This window comes from Rhinolophus ferrumequinum, chromosome 17 (genome assembly GCF_004115265.2).
Source record: "Rhinolophus ferrumequinum isolate MPI-CBG mRhiFer1 chromosome 17, mRhiFer1_v1.p, whole genome shotgun sequence".
Lineage (NCBI taxonomy): Eukaryota > Metazoa > Chordata > Mammalia > Chiroptera > Rhinolophidae > Rhinolophus > Rhinolophus ferrumequinum.
Window position 1 is genome coordinate 8,636,607 of NC_046300.1, and position 17,342 is coordinate 8,653,948.

Consider the following 17,342-nt stretch of genomic DNA (forward strand, 5'->3'; position numbering starts at 1 on the left):
CACTTTGTTCTGTCTCTGCTCACCAGCCTTTAGGGCAGGGGTGTCCAAACTTTTTTCAACGTTTTTCACCAAGGGCCATATGCGGTAAAGTACACAAACAGCCGGGCCACTCACTCGAGGTGAAGTACGTATTGCCTCACCTGCTTTATTTAAGTAAACTAAATATATTTTTGGAATTTTGCTGCAGGCCAATTAACAATGGATTGCGGGCCACAGTTGGCTCGCGGGCTGCAGTTTGGACACCCCTGCTTTAGGGGCTGCCCGCGCCCACAGGAGCACGGTGACCCTCCCCTGCCGAACTCAGAGTCTGATTCTTGGTGAAGTACTACTGCGTGGGGAGTCAGATCTGTCCCCTGTGCGAATTGTCTGGCGTCTTCTGTCATTGTCACACTGCCCGTCTGTCCTTGGGGCTGCAGAGAGCACCAGGTGAGAAGGATGAAAGTGAAAGCTTAGCGTGACCTTTGCAGACGCAAGCAGCCTGGGCCTGTTGCCTCACAGCTTCTCTGCAGCCCTTGCCTCCCTGCACTGGCCAGACTCGCCCTGGCCTTCAGGATCTGCTGCCCACCCAAGCTGCGAGCTCTTCTCCTTCCTACCTGATCACTTCATTCTTGTCGTCGTGCCATCATGTCCGTCTGATAGCCCTTGTTTTCATGGCTGAGGAAACCGAGGCCACACAGGCAAATAACTTGCCCAAGGTCACACAGCAGGGCACAATGGAGCCAGGCTTGCCAGTGGGGTTCTGGCCTAGAGCCTGCACATTCTACCACCGTGCTGTACCTGCTGGAGGCTGTGTCAGGCCATGGGTAAGACAAGCATCTGTCCTCAAGGAACTCTCTGCTTGCTGGGCGGACAGAATGGACACAGGTAGTCCCAGCAGCAACCCGAGTGCCAAGGGCCCAGAGTCGGGGGCCCTGCAACCCTCCCGCGTCACCCGCTGCCCGGGAGAGTCAGAACCTCCCCTCCCCACCCCTTCCGCAGCCCCCGGGCAGTAGATTGCTGTGCAGTTTCTGCGCCCAGGCGGGGTGGCATTTAGCCCAGCACTTATCACTGCATCTTCAGGGTGAGTCAGACTCAGGGTGACTGCCCTACCGCTTACCCCCCAAGGGGCCTCAGAACACAGCTCCCACCACAGCCCCACCCGACAGGAAGTCCCTCCGCGCTGAGGATGGGCAACAGGGTGAAATTGTGAAACCTGCCAGCTTCACCCTCAGCATTGCCAGCCCCTTCCTGTCATGCCCCTGCCTCAATTCGTGCCCATCTCTCTCTGACTTTTCCCCATTCTGGGCCCGAGTCAGAACTGGAAAGGCTCAAACGGGTCATTTTCACCTGTTTTTAGGGAACTAGGATTTGGGGCCTTGATAGTTGAACAGCAGGGGTTTCTGGGCACAAACACCAGTTGTACTGAGGTGGTACTGAGCTGACGCCTTGGCCTTGGGCAGTGATGGGCTGACAGTGGGAGGAACCCAGATGAGAAGTCCTGGAAAAACACTTAAAATAAATAAAAGTTTGAAAAAAAAAAAAACAACCAAGAAGTCGAATGCTCTCTGTTAACCCTTCCCTGCCTCCCTCTTTCTCTTCCGGGGCAGCAACTCCTCTTAGGATGAAGGAGGGGCTTGTTCCTTGTCGCCTCAACACAAGCGCTCCTGCTTCAGCACAGTTGTCCATGCTGGCAGTTCCCAGCCCTCATTAGTCTTCACCACCTTCCCCAACACACTCGCACAAACCGCAGGTCCAGCCAGGCTGGCAGTGGAGCATCTCACCAGTCTCCTCCCACGACCCGCCTTCTCGGCCTCCAGAGTGCCCTTTCAGAGCATCAGCCTGGGCCAGGCCCAGCCACCCGGGGCGCTGGAGGAAGGCCCTGTCAGCCCCTGTCTCCTGACCTCCGTCAGGCCGGCCCCGTGGCTCTGCCCTGCAGGTCTTAACAGTGCCCTTGCTTGGCTCTCATGTCTTTGCCAGGCAGTTACCTTCCCCAGGAATGTTCTGCCTTCCTTAGCCTCTTGGTAGCCTGCCGTGGAACGTTTAGAACTGAGTTAAGGATTACTTCTTTCCTGCAACACTGTCCTGTGCCAATTCCGTAAGTGTACAAAACTTACAAATGGAAGTGTACAAAACTTGTAATGAAAAAACAAGGGTCCCTCTTCCCTGGGAGCCCCGATCTCCTCTGGGTCTGCGCTGGGCACAAGGATGGAGGAAACAAGAACCCTGCCCATACCTGCTTTCCTCACCACTCATGGCTGAGTTCCATGTTCTAAGTCTGCTCCTTTGAGTAGACTTAAAATCCTTAAGGGCAGGGTTCTTGTTTCCTTCATCCTTGGGCCCAGGGTAGACCCAGCTCACACAGGAGACAGGGATCCCAGGGAAGAGGGACCCTTGTCTTTGCCTGGATGAGGAGGGCAGCAGAAAGAGGTGCAGCAGCCCCCCTTCTCCCCACCCCTCCTTTGCACTTCTGGTGGTTGACTGAGCTTCTAGTAGTGGTCCTACATTCAGGCAGCAAATATGGATTGAGGCGGCCCCACCCCCATTTCGTATACCATCCAGAGGCAGGTGTACTCAGCTAGTGAGGGCTCCTTCCAGGAGGAGACTGAGGAGCAAACATCATCAAAACACCAAGTCTGCACATGTCCCCAAATTGATGAACCTCTAGCTGGTCTAATAAAGAAAGAGGAAAGGATATACACGATCAATTTTAGTGGACATCACCACAGATCCTACAGGCATTAAAAGGATAATAAGGGAATAATTAGATGGAACTTTATGCTAGTAAATTCAATAACTTAGGTGGAATGGATATTTCCTTGAAATATACAAATTAATGACAACTCAAGAAGAAATAGAAAATCTATAGAACCCTGTGTCTAAAACTCGCAAAGAAAACTTCAGGTCAAGATGGCTGCACTGAAGTCTTATCAGACATTTAAGGAAGAAATAATACCAATCTTGCACAACCCTAGTTTTATTCGTAAAAGTTTTGTTCCTGGCAAAAGAATTTCAAGCAAAGGTATGAATAGGAATGACCACGGGCTTGTGCCCCGGGCCTGGGTCAGACCCTCACGCGCTCTGGGCCCAGACAGCCCCTTGGCTGGGAACCTCAGAAGGAGCCGCAGGCTAGTGTGAATGGCCTGCAGGGCAAGTGGTGGGGCCTTGGGAGGCTGGACCTTCAGGGCAGTGGCTGTTGTCCTGGGATGGGGGGAGCCAGTGAGAGCTGTGAGCCGAGGGGCAGTATAATCTGACCGGGGTCTTTGAAGGGGACGCTAGTGATACGATGGAAAAGGCAGAGAGAGACTTAGGGGAGGTGGATTAGGAAAAAAAAGGAGAAAAGTGCAGCAGGCATCTATGTCCTCCAGAGTGAAGGGGGTGGCTGGCCGGCTGGCAGGGGTGGGGGGGTGTGGCTGTGTGGTCGGGTTTGGTGGGGACCTGTGCGGCTGGTATAGGAGAGGGGGAAGTAATGAAGAACGGACTGGAAGGAGGGAAAAGGGTGGGGAAATGTGTAAGAGTTTAGGCAGTGAGTTGTATTTAAGGGTCTCGGAGTGGGAGGGGTGTCTCCAGACCCCCGGGGATGCTGTGTACCTCAGGCCTGCCTACACCCCCCTTGGGTATCCGCCAGTGTTTAGACTCAGACTCGGGCTGGCTCTGGCCGGTCTGAGTGCCCATGGCCAGCTCTGAATGTGGGGGAGCACGGGAAAGGTGGCCAGGATCAGAGCTGTTTTTAGAAACCAAGTGTCACTCTTTGTACACCCCCTGTTGTCTCCTTGGTGAGAACACAGGGTGGTGGTCAGGAGGACCTTGCTCCAGACCCGAGCTACCTCTGCCCGGCTCCCCGGGGGTTGGATTGAGGTCCTGAACGCAGTAGTCCTGCCAGCCCTCCAGTTCGGAGCCCTCTGGGTCGCAGGCTGGGGTGGGCTGTGAGGCTGGTCTGTGCCTCCTACCCCCTCCCAGGCAGTGAGGGGCCTGCCTGGTGGCCCAGGCCAGGATTGCCCAGAAGCCATTTTCCTTCTCCTGAATGCTCACTGCCCTGTCTGAATCGCTGCTTAGCAGGAAGGCCGGAGCACACCGTCCTCGCGTTTGTGTGGCCAATGTCCGTTCTGCTCCTGCCCCACACGCGTTTCTTCATGGTGCCTGCTCATAGCACAGCATCCCCGGCTGGGGTCATTCTTAATCTCACCCTATCTGCTGAGCCAGTGCTGCACCCCACTCACCAAACTGCTGGGCATTTTAAAAATGTCCTTTAGACAGGTGGTGTTTTCTCCTTTGTTAATGAATAACTTGGCCTTTGCTGAGGCACTTGAGTGTCTCTGGGATTCCAGGAGGGTGGTGGCAGCCGTGGCCGCTGAGTTTGCCCTTGCTCAAGGGCTGGGGAGGGGCACGGTGTTTGCAAAGGACTCATTCCCAAAGGCTATTCCCACAGGCCCCACCCTCTTCTATCAGTTGGTCCAGGTTAACAGCCCCCATGGAAAGAAGCCTCCTGTGGGGTTGCCACCCGCCCACTTTGGGGGAAAGCTGAGTCTTTTCTGCTCTGTCCTTATTCACCAAGGGGAGGCGTCCATCACCCTCTTCCCCTGTGGCAGGCCCCTCTGGCCATCAGAGTCTGCTGGCTGGCAGTTGTCAAGGAGCTTTGGGTTTGAGTGTCCCGGCTTCTGGTCTGTTTAATCAGCCAACATTTAGTCAGGGAGGGGTGCGTACGTCGTAGCCTCTGTGGAAGGTCCCACCAGGGCCCCAGAAGCTCTGGGAGCCACGTGGAGAACCCTAACTTGTTTCTCAGTTACGACTTTGTATTCTGTTCTCCTTTCCCTCGTTGGCCATCACCAAGCGAATGCCTCTCTGCCCTGGGCCTACCTGCCCACCACGGTCGGCAGGCTCTTAGGAGAGGCCTCTGGTCCTCCCTGCAGAGGCTCCCCAGGCTCCCCTCCGGCTCCTGTTGCCTTAGAACCCTGGCCAGCGCCCTAGGTGATCAGCTCCCCTTGCCTTGACAACCTTACCTGCATTCACCTCCACCCTGACTGCTCCTCCAGTTACCTGCGTCGTCTTCAGACCACATCCCACCTTTGCTCAAGCTGTGCTCCCTTCCAGTAATGCCCTTCCTCCTCCTGTCTCCCCAAATTCTGCCACCCACCCAAGTCCTGCCACCCCTCAGTAGGGATTTCCCTCCCACCACCCCCACAGGACTAGGTTGACCTCTCTCATGTATCTGCTGTCACTCGTTCCTGCTGCCTTGTCCCCATGAGACCGAGCGGCCCTGGGTTGAGAGAGGGAGGTTTGTTCACGCTTGGCGAGCCTGTGTCTGGGCCGGGCCGTCAGCCTGGTTTCGGTGGTCCTCTCCCCGATAGGTGCAGCCAAGCAGTGGTGGGGTCTGTGTGTGCTCTGGGTCTCCACAGCGAACAGTAGCAGGAAGTGACTCAGAGCGAACGGCACTCACGAGGAGGCACTTGTCAGTGGCATAAACAAACTCCTAGCGGAGGCAGTGCAAGCGGCTTCTACTTCTGATTCACGTGTCAGTGGCAGCTTGTCCTTATCTTCATTAGAGCAGGCCCCCTGTGATGGGGCTCACCGATCTCAGAACACCGCTCCAGCCGGAGTCAGGCCGGCCATGCCAGTAACGAAGTGCACATTGAGGTCCCTGGAGGGCCACCTCACCGTGCAGGGCGACCCTGGGGGGCTCTGTCCTGGAGCCTCTCCCCCATGCGCTGAGGGCGTGGCCACACGCATTCGAACACACACACACACACCCCTGCGTGTCCATTTGTCCGCAGGGTGAGGCTGATCTAGCAGCAGTTGCCACGTGGTGAGGGAGAAAGCCCAGGAAGGCTTTCTCTGCTGCAGGCGGATGACGGAAGCAGTGTGGTTGGTGGTGCCCTTCGGCCAGGGCCCCCAGTGCACCTGGAGTAAAGCGTACTGGCCAAGGGTGAGATGAACACGAATTCTCTGCACTCATAGAGCAGTTGGGGGCAGGAGGAAGACAAAAGAACCAGATGTGGAAGAATTTTCCCATAGGAACTTCAAACTCGTTCCCCTTCCCGCTGTCCCCCTGAATACATTCAATAAGGGGTGAGTCTTATTACACGCCTGGTCCTAGTTTGAGTAAGGCTACTCCTGAAGGAACCAAGTAGATATTTCCGGAGCCACCCCTGGCCCGGAACAAGAGTCAGGAGGCCTGTCCTCCCTGGATTGCTGGTGACTGCTCTTCCCCAGTCTCTCCCAGCTCAGCAAGTGGCTCCATCCAGACCCACGAAGGAGGCTGGTGGCCTGGCAGCGTGAGCCCATCGACCAGCTTTGTTACCACCTAAAACCTTCCAGGTCCTCCTGCTGGTGTTGTGTGAGGGCCACCCTGAGCCTGGGCTGAGCTGGGGTCATGGGCTTTTTAATTCTTCCAGAGGAGTTGAGGGGTAAGGAGTGAGGCGTGTGCCCCGCTCGGAGGCTGACACACCAGCTGGTGCCTGCCAGGGCCTGTGCTTCCTAAGACGTCCTGCGCTTCATTAGTTGCCTGGGCAGCGGTGACTGGACTTGGGAACGTTCATCTGAGCGGGTGGTTTCCTCCCTTTCTTTTCAGGATAAGGAAGATGGGGAGCCAAAGACCAAGCAGTTTAGAGATGGCGAGGAGGACGGTGAGAAGCACAGGTAAGGCCCCTCCAGCTCTGCCCTGCGCTCTCCTCCAGCGCTTGTTGGTTTCCACGTCCTCCCAACTCTGCGTTCAGGTCTCTCCCCTGTTTCTTCCTCTTCACCCCAGGGCTGCCTTGTTCAGACCTCAAAACCTACCCTTGTCCCTAGCTGGAGCCTTCTCTGCACCCTTCACCCATTGACTCTTAGCCACCAGCCTTTTCTTCCTCATGTTGTATCTCCTCAAAGCCCTGGCATGGCGTAGCACCTGCAACATCAGGTTCAAACTCTCCCTGGGCTTGAGCTCCGCCTGGGCCATCCGGCCCGGGCCAGCCGTCTCTGGGTTCCCTTACTGGCCTCAGTGTTTGCTGACAGTGTCATCTCTCCGCTCTCCTGTCAGCCTGGAATTCCTTCTCTCCGCTCTCCTTTGACATGCTGGTCTTCCTGCAGAGCTGGCTCGGAGGCCTCTGCTTCTTTCTTTCGTCTCTGCTCTCCTGCACCTGCCCTCAGTAGTTCGTGTAGAGTATTTTGCCAAATCCTGTCATCTGGTTGAGTCAACTTAAGTCTCCTACACACAGCTCTTACCTGCCGCGGTTGCAGGCCCTGGAGGGCTTTGGAGGCTGCTTTGCATCAAAAATTACTGGGCAATGTTTTCAGAACCAGCGTGTGTGGGGTGGTGGGCTGTGCGATTGTTCTTGGTGAGCTGGAGACACCCTTCATGTCTGCTAGCACGTCCGTGCGGGAAGTTCCGGGGATCCCGTGTCCTCCCGCCCACCCCAGCCCTGAGCTGGGGCCACAAGGGTAGTTGGGGAGCTCTGCTTGGGGTCAGAGCTGGAGTCTGTGTAGACAGGCGGCCCTGATGTCCTCGGCCCTCAGCGGTTCCTTCAGGCCCAGGGCGTGTGCAGGCACCTCCTCGTTTGGGGGAATAGATCTTGGTGCCCCAAGGAAGCTGACCTCTGTGAGCTGTTCGTTGAGGGGGGACAGCAGAAGGGAAGGGATGCTCCCCAGCGGAAGCTAGGCTGGCACCTGGGAGCAGGCCTTCCTGGTGTCACAGCCTCGGGTTGCCTTCACCAGTGTGAGTGGAACCCTCCCCAGGCCAGGCCCCCCCCCCTTCTTGTTCAGTAGCCCATTTCAAATGAAACGGGGCTTTTCCAGGTCCACAGAGGTGCGCGCGTGCACGGGACTTGACAGTTTGCCACGTGCGTTCACACTGCCCTCACAGCGGCCCTGCCACCTTACTTGGGCTGCGATGGTAACAGCTCCGTGCTGAAAGGCTGGCGATGCTGAATGGCAGCCCCGGGACCCTCGCCGCCCTGGCACTGTGCTCTGTGCTTTCCTGTTGGGCTTAGCACCCTCAGCACCTCACGGGCCCTTGCGCATGACAGACAAAGGCCAGGTGGTTGCTCCTTTGCCAAGTGACCCCAGCCGTGTGTGATTTGGGGGTGGGTGCCTGCAGAGTTCCCCCTATTCTGTGGTAACTGCTGAGAGAACCTTTGGTTTTCTTCTGATTTGTTCGTAGGTTCTCATTCGTTGCCTGGAGCCTTGAGTCCCAATTTCTGGGCTGTCTTTGCTGTGCTGGGAGGTCCCGTCTCTGAGCCTCCTTCTTGATGAAAAAGAGAAGGATTGTCGGTTAGCAGGTGGGGGGGTGGGTCATACAGTAGACTTGAGTGATGAACCATGTGATCGAATCTCAGACATGGTGTTGAATGGAGGGAAAAGTAGGCTTCAGACTGAGACATACAGGGCAGGAAGCATTTATGTCAAAGCCAGAAGCACACACAATAATGTGTGTGTTACTTAGTCAACAAGGGCCGACTTAACTGGTTGCCTGATTTGTCCAGGGCACCATTCTAGGCCCCTGGGAGGCAGTAGTGGACAAAACCCATCCCTCCCCACATGGAGCTGACATTCTCTGGAGGGAGCCAGGCAGTTAACAAATTGGCATGTGTGTGGTAAGACGTCGGGGCTGTGAAGCAAAAGCTGCAGAAAAACAGGCCCAGGGAATAGCAGGGCTCACTCAGGGCCTCAGAGTAGCTGTGGGTGCGGCCAGAGGAAACAGGATTCGGGACAGGCTTTAACGCACTAAAATACGTGTGTGGGGACAGGGCCAGGAGTGCTGTTTCTAGGCTCTCGGCCTCACATGGAAAGGTGCTCACTCAGGTAGTAGATGGCCATCAGCTGTGGCTAGTTGGCCGTCAGCTGTAACCAGTGAGCCATTGGGCACTAATATAACTGCCGTGGCTACACTAGCAGCAAATGGGGGCCTAGCAAGAAGATGGTGGCTGGGCTGGCAAGGGCAGATTGCAGTTAGTACGGCGGGTTGCAGCCAGCAAGTGGGGTTGGTTGGCAGAGAGAAGTGGACGGCAGGTTGCGGATCGTGTGGCTCCTGCTTCCTGTGTCTCCAACCCAGCCGCCAGCGAGACTATAGTGGTGTGACTCCCCTGTCTGTTGCTCTGTGGGTGTTCCTGTTTGGCCTCACCATGTCTTGCGTTCTTATGTGGGGAGCGGGACCAAAGACCCCGCATGACACCCCACATGACAATGTGATTTCTTTAAAAAGAGGGAGAGAAGAGGAGGGACAAACCTGTCTCAAATATGGCAAAATGTTGCTTTTGTTGAGTCCTGGGGAGCTGAATACATATGTTGCGTTACTCTGTGAACTTTTCTGAGTGCTTCAGATATTTCATAATGAAAACACTGAAAAAGAAAGTGAAGGGGACGCACAGTTCCTATCAGAAAGCTCTGGATAAAAGAGACCCCACTTACTGCCAGGTCTTAATGGGTCATTTGTGATGGAGCGTGACATCCTCTCTGAAGTCCCATGCTGAGCGTGACATCCTCTCTGAAGTCTCATGCTGAGCTCACCGCCTGGGCAAGTGCAGGCCCCTGTTCTTTGCTCAGAGCAGCCCAGGGGCCACAGGTGCTGGACATTGAGTTGGGTTCTGCTTCAGCCGGTGCTGCTCATGGCTTTTCTCTGATGGGCCTCCTGAGGCAGTGGAGTCTGGTGAAACGGTCCGCAGCTCCTGGTAATCGGGATCTTGGCTTCTGCAGCTACCATCCCGAGACCGTGGGCAGGTGGACTTGGACTTCTCTGAGCATCCCTCACCTGGCCAGCAGGGCCAGCTGCTCAGTCACCCCCTTGGTTGTCAGGAAGCCCAGCTTCCGCTTGCAGGGGAGTTGTGCCCCCATTTGTAGCCCCCAGGAAATGTGGACTCTCCTGACTTCAACAGGCTGAGAGCGAAGGGAAGGCAGGGCAGAGCCTGGGGGCCAATATCAAGGGGCCAGATCTGTGTGGGTTAACCCCAGACTACGGGGTGCAGGGCTTGAGTGTGAGCTTTCCAGGAAGAGCAGGAGGCAGCAGAGTCTGTGTCCACCATCCAAGGAAGGGGGACTTTTCTCCTCCTCTCTACCCAGAGTCTGGAAAGGGACTCCCAGTAGGATGCTTATGGCTTGGGAGCGGTCTCCAAGGACCCTAGGCCACAGCCCCAGTACAGTCCCCTTTGCCACTGGGGAGAAAGGGGCGACCTTCTTGCTCCACTGGGAGAGGGAGGGATGACCTCTGAGTCCAGTCACCAGTGAGTGTCTGGGCTACTGGGAGGTAAGGACAGCCTACTTCGGGCCAGGTCAGCCCAGGTGCCAGGGGGGAAGCCCTGTGGGCACCGGCCCTCGTGAAGTGTCCTGAGAGGAATGCGGTGCCCACTCAGGGCTGCCTTCAGCTGCAGTCAGCAGGACAAGTTCTCATGGAGAACGTGCCTCTTGAATTGGGTCTGGAATCCCAGAAGGTGGCATTTGGGCAGTGAAGGCCCACAGGTGTGAACCAGCAGAGTGAAAGGGTGAGTGATGTAACCCCTTGTTAGGGAGGCATGGACAGACATCCCCGAACCCCCACTCGTAAACCCACCCCCGCTCTATACAGGTCACTGGAATAGGGAGGGAGCTTTAATGGTGCCCTCGTAGGCACTGCACAGGCAGGTGGCAGGTGGCCAGCTCCTTTGGTTGTGTTAGCTAGTTCATCGTGCACTTTCTTTTCCACTGCACAGCACTTAGGGAAATCACAGATGTTGAGGCAATTCTTTGTTCAGCAGCAGGCACCAAAATTGTAGGAACTAGGCAGATGGAGCGAGCTCAGGATTTAGAAGCAGCTCCCCGGGGTCAAGGCCAGGCCCTGCCAATTATCAGCTTTCAGACCTTGGGCCAAGTCACGTTGCCTCAGTGAGCCTCCACACCTGAGTATCTTCAACGGAAAGGTGGGGAGAAAAAGAAAACTTGATTCCCGAGGGAATGGAACAAATGCCATAGCTGTTACCTGGGTGGTGCTGGGGATTTAGGCAGAAGGAAGACACTTTGAGGCTCTCCTGAGGGAGCTGAAGGGCTCGCGACACTCCCGGAAAAGGCAGAGTTAACTTTTACATGAGGCCTGTGCTAAGTTTGCAAATAGGGCAGTAGTTGGGCACACTGGGTGGATGAGTAGAAGTAAGCAAGTGACCAGGAAATGAGTGGCTGGGAGCCCCTCCGTGGAGCGCCCCTTACGTGGTGCTAGAGGTCGTCCTCAGGAGAGGAGTGGCGTCATTGCGCAGCTCCAGTTGTCTGCCCAGATACACGGTGGGGCCAATGTGTTTCCTCAGTTTGTGTCTGAGGAAATGGGACTCCAGCAGCATTGGAGGCAGGCGCCCAGGACCTCGCCCCTCGGCAGCCGTGCTGGATAGTCGCCCACCTTTCTCTCTGCCCCTGCCTGCCTGCCTGCCCAAGGAGACTTCAGAGTCTTGGCTGTTCTAGCTCCTTTGCCTTTCCTTGTAAAGTGCAGAATCAGCTCCTTAATGTCTTTAAAAACGCTTGCTAGGATTTTGATTGGAATTGCACAGAACCTGTAGATCGCAATTCCTTTTTAAAATTTCTGTTGCTGTCTTCAGGACAAGTCCTAATCCATCCCCATAACAACCGAGTCACTATCAGGTGGGGGTCAGCCCCCTGCAGGTCCCCCAGCCCAGGCTAGGCTCTGTGGAAAGAAAAGACGGGTACCCACCTCCAGAAGGGCCCCTGCTTTTCTGGTCTGGACCTGCCCTCTCCCAGCCACCCTGCCCTTGTGGCTGAGAACAGCTAAGAACCTCTGCCGGGGTTACCACGACTCACCTCTAGCACAGCCCCCTTACTGCCTAGGTAATAACGATGTGGTGTGTTGGCCCTGGAAAGCTGGCCCACAGAAAAGGATGTTCACGTCAGCTACTTTTGGTGAAGCACCCAGTCACTTCCTCCCGATGGCAGGTCAGCTGATATGTGCCGTGGAGACACGTCTAGGTAGGGTTTGTGGTTGACGCTCGTGGCCACCCTGCCAGGTGGGAGGAGAGGGGAGGTGTTGTACACCCCATCGGGCACAGGGCAGGGGAGCGTGTCTTGTTAAGTGTCTGAGCAGGCCCCCATAACCACTGCCTCCTTTCGGCTATGGATCAACGTCTGCACCCAGCGGGAGCAGTCACCATTCAGGGGCAGAGGTTCACCCTGGGGTGCGTGACACGTCCTGCAGAAGAAACTGGGCCACTAACCTGCCTGCTTCGGGATAGAAAACTGGTTCTCCAACTCCATGTGAAGAGGTCCCACCCCAGCTGAGGCCCAGCCCAGACCTGGCCTGGCGCCCAAACCCTTGAGGCTGGCAAATGGCAGACCTGTCTGTCATCTGCGAGTTGGGTCCTGAGGATGGTGTCTGTGAACCATGATGTCAGCTTGATTCTGCAAACATGGCCCCACTCTAGAGGTAACGACCTGAGTGGCTCCCACCTCTGCCTCCTGAGTTACCTCCCTCTGGCCCAGGGCGTGGGGTGTCCCAGGCATGGGCCGCGAGATCGACGTGGCTCCAGGATTTGTGCTGAGGCAGCATCATGGAGACCTGCATCCGCCCTGTTTTTCCTGATCCTGCTGCTCAGGAATAGGCCTTGGAATGTGGGAGCGTGAATGAAGAGAGAACTTGTTTCGGGAAGGTGGTACCAGTGTAACCAGGCCATACACTTCCCCTCTGTGTGTGGGGAGGGTGGGGTCGACTGGGTCCTTTCTGCTGGGAAACAGTCTTAATCTTGTGTGTCACCACCTTCAGTCCTCCAAACCCCTCGTCATTCAGTCATCCTCCCTGTTCTGGGGCGGGTGTGGTCACCATGAGGTGCAGAAACCACAGTTCATGCAGGTGATTTCCCACCTGGGAGGGAGGAGAGCGGACCCCGCCCCCGCTCCCTGTCTTGGAGAACAGCTGAGCCCATCTAGCCCTGTCACGTCACAGATGGGGAAACGGCAGCATGCCTGTCCTCTGCCTGTAAGCTCCCAAGGCGGGCCAGGCTTGGTTCTGCTCTACCACCTTCACCCTCAGTGCTGCCCCGAAAAGGGGAGCTGCTGGGGCTTTTGTCCCACGTGCCCTCTTGGCTGGGGCTGGAGGGGTGGGCAGCAGGGACACCGGGCAGCTGTGTGGTGAAACAAAGAGGGTCTGTTTGGCAGCCTGCAGCAGGGGCTGGCAGTTTGCAGCCCCGGGGGGCCCGATGGGGTTGAGCACCACCACCTCCCCGGAGTGGTCTGGGGGATAGGTTGGGCCCCAGGAGGGTGGCAGCCAGTGGACTCAGGCTCCTGGCCCCTGATCATGTGGGCTCCGGACGGCCAGCATGGCCTGTCCAGTTCTTACGTGGGCCCTTGGGGATTTAGCTCAGCTGCCATAAACTGTTACCGCTCTCCTCTTTTTAAATTTGAATTGATAAAAGTACATAAATTATAGATTTTTTTCAATTGTAAAAAATTTAGAAAACCCAGATCAACGTGTGCATAGCCTACGGTTCTTCCTGTAACCTTTTTCACATACCATATCATGACCATCTTTTGATCAGTATATTATAAAATTCTCAATGGCTGCTTAATATTTCTTTGCGAGTACTACCATAATTAATTTTTTAGTCCTGGATTTTTGGCATATCAGCTGTTTCTAGTTCTTCAGATGAACATTCGCTATGTGTCTTTAGGTGGAATGGGTGCAGAGCTCAGCTGTCATTTTAGAGAACCTGGGCTGGGCTCTGCAGTCTTGGTGGCAGTGGGTGCAGACCGTGTGACCCAGATGTGATGGCAGCTGCAGCGGAGCAGGGGCCTGACGTAACTAATGCCTGGTCCTGGTCATTGTCTTTAGCAGACGCTGGCGGTTTGTAAACCGTCCCTCAGGCTGATGGGCAGCTGTGCTCTCGGCGGGCCTGGGGCTGGTCGGCTGGGTGAGCTTGGGTGAGTGTATCTGTTGACCTGTCTTGGTGGGGCTCCTGTGTGGGTCTCGCCCCAGCCTGGCTCTGGTTCTTCTGGCCTCCCTGTTTTGTTTTGTTTTGTTTTTATTGGGAAATATTGGGGAACAGTGTGTTTCTCCAGGGCCCATCAGCTCCAAGTCGTCGTCCTTCAATCTAGTTGTGGAGGGCGCAGCTCAGCTCCAGGTCCAGTCGCCGTTTTCATTCTTTAGTTGCAGGGGGCGCAGCCCACCATCCCATGTGGGAATTGAACTGGCAACCTTGTTATTAAGAGCTTGCGCTCTAACCAACTGAGCCATCCGGCCGCCCTGGTCTCCCTGTTTTTAAGGCGAAGGTGTGACTGCATTATTTCTGCCTCTAACACCTGTGATCCACTGTGATTTTAGGGGCTGGGGGAGGGAGAGGAGTTTTGAGAATGGTGCTGTATCCCACCTGTTTCCGGTGACGTGTTCCATCCTGATCTTGTACTTTACCTATAGTGATTTTTTTTTTTTTTTTTGCCCTGAGCCAGGTGTTCTGATTGCACTGTCCTGTGCCCGCCGGGTCTTGGCCGTCCTCTGGAAGGTGCTTGTAGGCTACTCTAGGGAGCTCTGCCAGCAGAGAGCCCAGAGGTGTCTGCCCCATGGCTGTTACAAATTATGCTACCAGAGACATTAGTCTGTAGAACATTTTGTTTTGTTTGTCCCTGTTTTGTTACCATTTCTCTGAACAGCAGGCAAGGACCAAAAAAGTAGTCTTGGGGCTGGAACGTTTTAATGGGATTGAAGGAAGTGACTAGATCAGGCTCTGGAGCAGTAGTGGGCCTTGCCTCTCACCTCATTTTCCCGGGCTGGCAGCGTCCAGCCTCCAGCAGCACCAAACAAGGCCTTGTTATTCATGTTGGGGACGCGGGGGTGTCTCAGTACGCGTGGAGTCTAAAGCAAACAGAAGGTTGGTAGGAGTGTTGTGTTCCTGGAAGAACTGCGTCTCTACGCTGAGTATTCCAACTGAAAGCCCTCTATGGGTAGAGTTGCTGATACCTGCGGCCAGCACTGGTCCCCAGGAGCCTGCAGGCCTTTTTTGGCCTTGACTTGCCCCGACGTCTGTGACTGTGAAGAGAGCCTCATGCCAGCTCGCCCTGAGGGGCCTGTATGGGAAGAAGGAACCCAGGCAGCCAGGTGGGAGGACCTTGTTCTCAGTGGGCAGGCCATGGGGGGCTGCTCCATCCTGAACTCTGTCCAGGGGTCCAGAGCAGGGGTGTGTGGTGTGTGCGTAGAGTGGCCCCAGGAACAGTCGGGGGAGAAGTGAGGCTAACACCCCAAAGGGTAAGACCGTCAGCATGAACAAGTGGGTGAAGCAGGCCAGGGGCTGGGACACCTCCATGAGCAGTGTAGACTTTTTCTTAGACTCTTGCTAGTGAAGGGATTAGACCAGATCATCTGGAAGCTTCCTTTCACTCCGGCCTTCCAGAACTCTGCTGCTGGGCTTCACGTTTTACAGAGAACACTAGCTTTCTCCACCCCCTCCCCTGAATGGCACATATGGAAGGAGTGAAAAACACCTCCAAGGGTTGATTTCTCCAGAATCTCCCTGGCCAGCCCATACACCCTGGGGCCCTGTAGCTGTCCTTAAAGAAGCGTCCTAGTGGTCACTAGTGGTCACCATGCCCACTCTGGCACCTGACATGTCTCCCCAGACACTGGGGAGGAAGCAGGGAGAGGAAATGGAAAAGGACATTTCCCGTTTTAAGGAGACTCAGTAGGGTGTGAACTCGGGCTTCTCCCTATTGCTTTGCCACAAAGACCACATAAGTCACTTTGGAGTTGGCTGCCCTGACCTAGCCGCATCCCTGCCCTCTTTTCGTCTCCAGGGCACAACTTCTTTGCTTCCTGCGTTGTCTTCCCCAGTGTTAGGAGGCCCAGAGAGCCCCCGGCTACCCAGAAGCTCCTTCTCAAGTGCCCTCCCTGAATTCCTGTGCCCAGCCCTCCCAGGCCTGTAGGGCGAGTAGGACAGACCATCAAGGAGCCACATGCATGCAGTGTGATGGCTGCTATGTCCTGGGTAGTGAGGCAAAGAGGGGGCCTTGGGGTGGGTGGGGACATTTGGGGAAGGGGAAGGACGGCTTTCTGTGCCACCTGGTTAAGTTAGCTCTTGAAGCCCAGCGGGGAAGAAAGTGTGTAGCATGAGGCCAGGACTAGGTTAAGAAGTTTAGACTTGTTTAGGGGACACTGGGGGCCCTGGATCAGAGGGAGTGAGATTGGAGGTACCCAGGTGGCCGCTGTGTCTGCCCCCTTGGGGCAGACAGATTCAACTGGGACAGTGGCTGCCCACATGGAGGGGACTGTGGGTGGCCCAGGACATTTGGGTGCAAAGGGCAGGCAGGGTCCTAAAAGGCATTGGGCTCACTGGGCTTCTATCTGAGATCATTTTCAGTCTCTAAAGCACTTCCTTTAGTGTTTCTTGAAAAACAGATCCTCTGATGACTCCTTTTCGCAACTTTTCTTTGCCTGGAAAATTCAGTCTCTGAAGGCTAATTTAGCTAGAAGTATGGTTTCTGTTGTTCTATTGAGAAGTCAGCTGTCAGTCCTACGTTCTCCTTTGTCGTGTGTCTGTTTAAGAATTTCTCTTCGTCTCTGGTGTTTCGCAGTCTGACAATGATTTGCCTAAGTATGTCTTTCTTCAGAGTTCACAGCATTTCTGTAATCTATGGCTTGATGTTTTTCATTAATTTTCTGAAATTTTCAGTCATTATCTCTTTAACTATTGCTTCTGGGACTCTAATTACATGTCTGTTAGATCTTTTCATCATGTTGCATATGTCTCTTATGCCCTTTTCTGTATTTTCCCTTTTCTTCCTCTGTGATTCAATCTGGACATTTTTGGGCCTACCTTGCTGTTCACTAATTTTTTCTTTACCTGATCTAAACTGCTATTGAACCCATTTATTGACTTCTTAATTTTGGTTATATTTTCAGTTATGGGATTTCCATTTGAATGATTTTTACCGTTTTAAATTCTCTGCTGAAATTCTCCATGTTGTGGTTTACCTTCCTGAATTATTGATTTCAGTTATTTTAGATTTCATTTCTGATCATTCCAATATCTGGATCTCCTCTGAATGTATTTCTTTTGTCTTTATTTTTTCTCATGGCTTTCACTGAATCCTGGATATTGTATATGAAAAGTTCTAAAGATAATTTGAGGTTCCGGATCATTTGTTTTTCTCTGAGGAGAATTTATTCCACCTTCTGGCAGACAGCCCCTCGGGGTGCCCTGACCCACCCTCTCTGGACTGATGAAGAGGCATCCTATCCTCTTCCGGTTACATTTCCACTTCTGCCGAAGGGCAGCCAGTCACCAACTGTGCTGATGCCAATTTGTGTTTGGTTCAGGCCTTGTAAAAAATGGTCTTTTCAGGTTCACCCCTACTCTGAGGATGGGGGTCAGGCGGGGATCACAACAGAAAGCCTGGGGGTTTGCCAGGGCCCCTACTGCTTTGCTGCCCTGAACACATATTTT

General features: G+C 54.7%; 1 protein-coding gene across 1 annotated transcript in view; it reads left to right on the forward strand.

Moving 5' to 3' along the window:
• The window catches only part of CCDC12 (coiled-coil domain containing 12), a 48,681-nt gene that overhangs the window by 24,314 nt on the left and 7,025 nt on the right, over window positions 1–17,342 (forward strand). Inside the window, 1 exon segment of the mRNA XM_033131699.1 lies at window positions 6,545–6,612. Within this exon segment, the coding sequence (XP_032987590.1) occupies window positions 6,545–6,612 (68 nt within the window).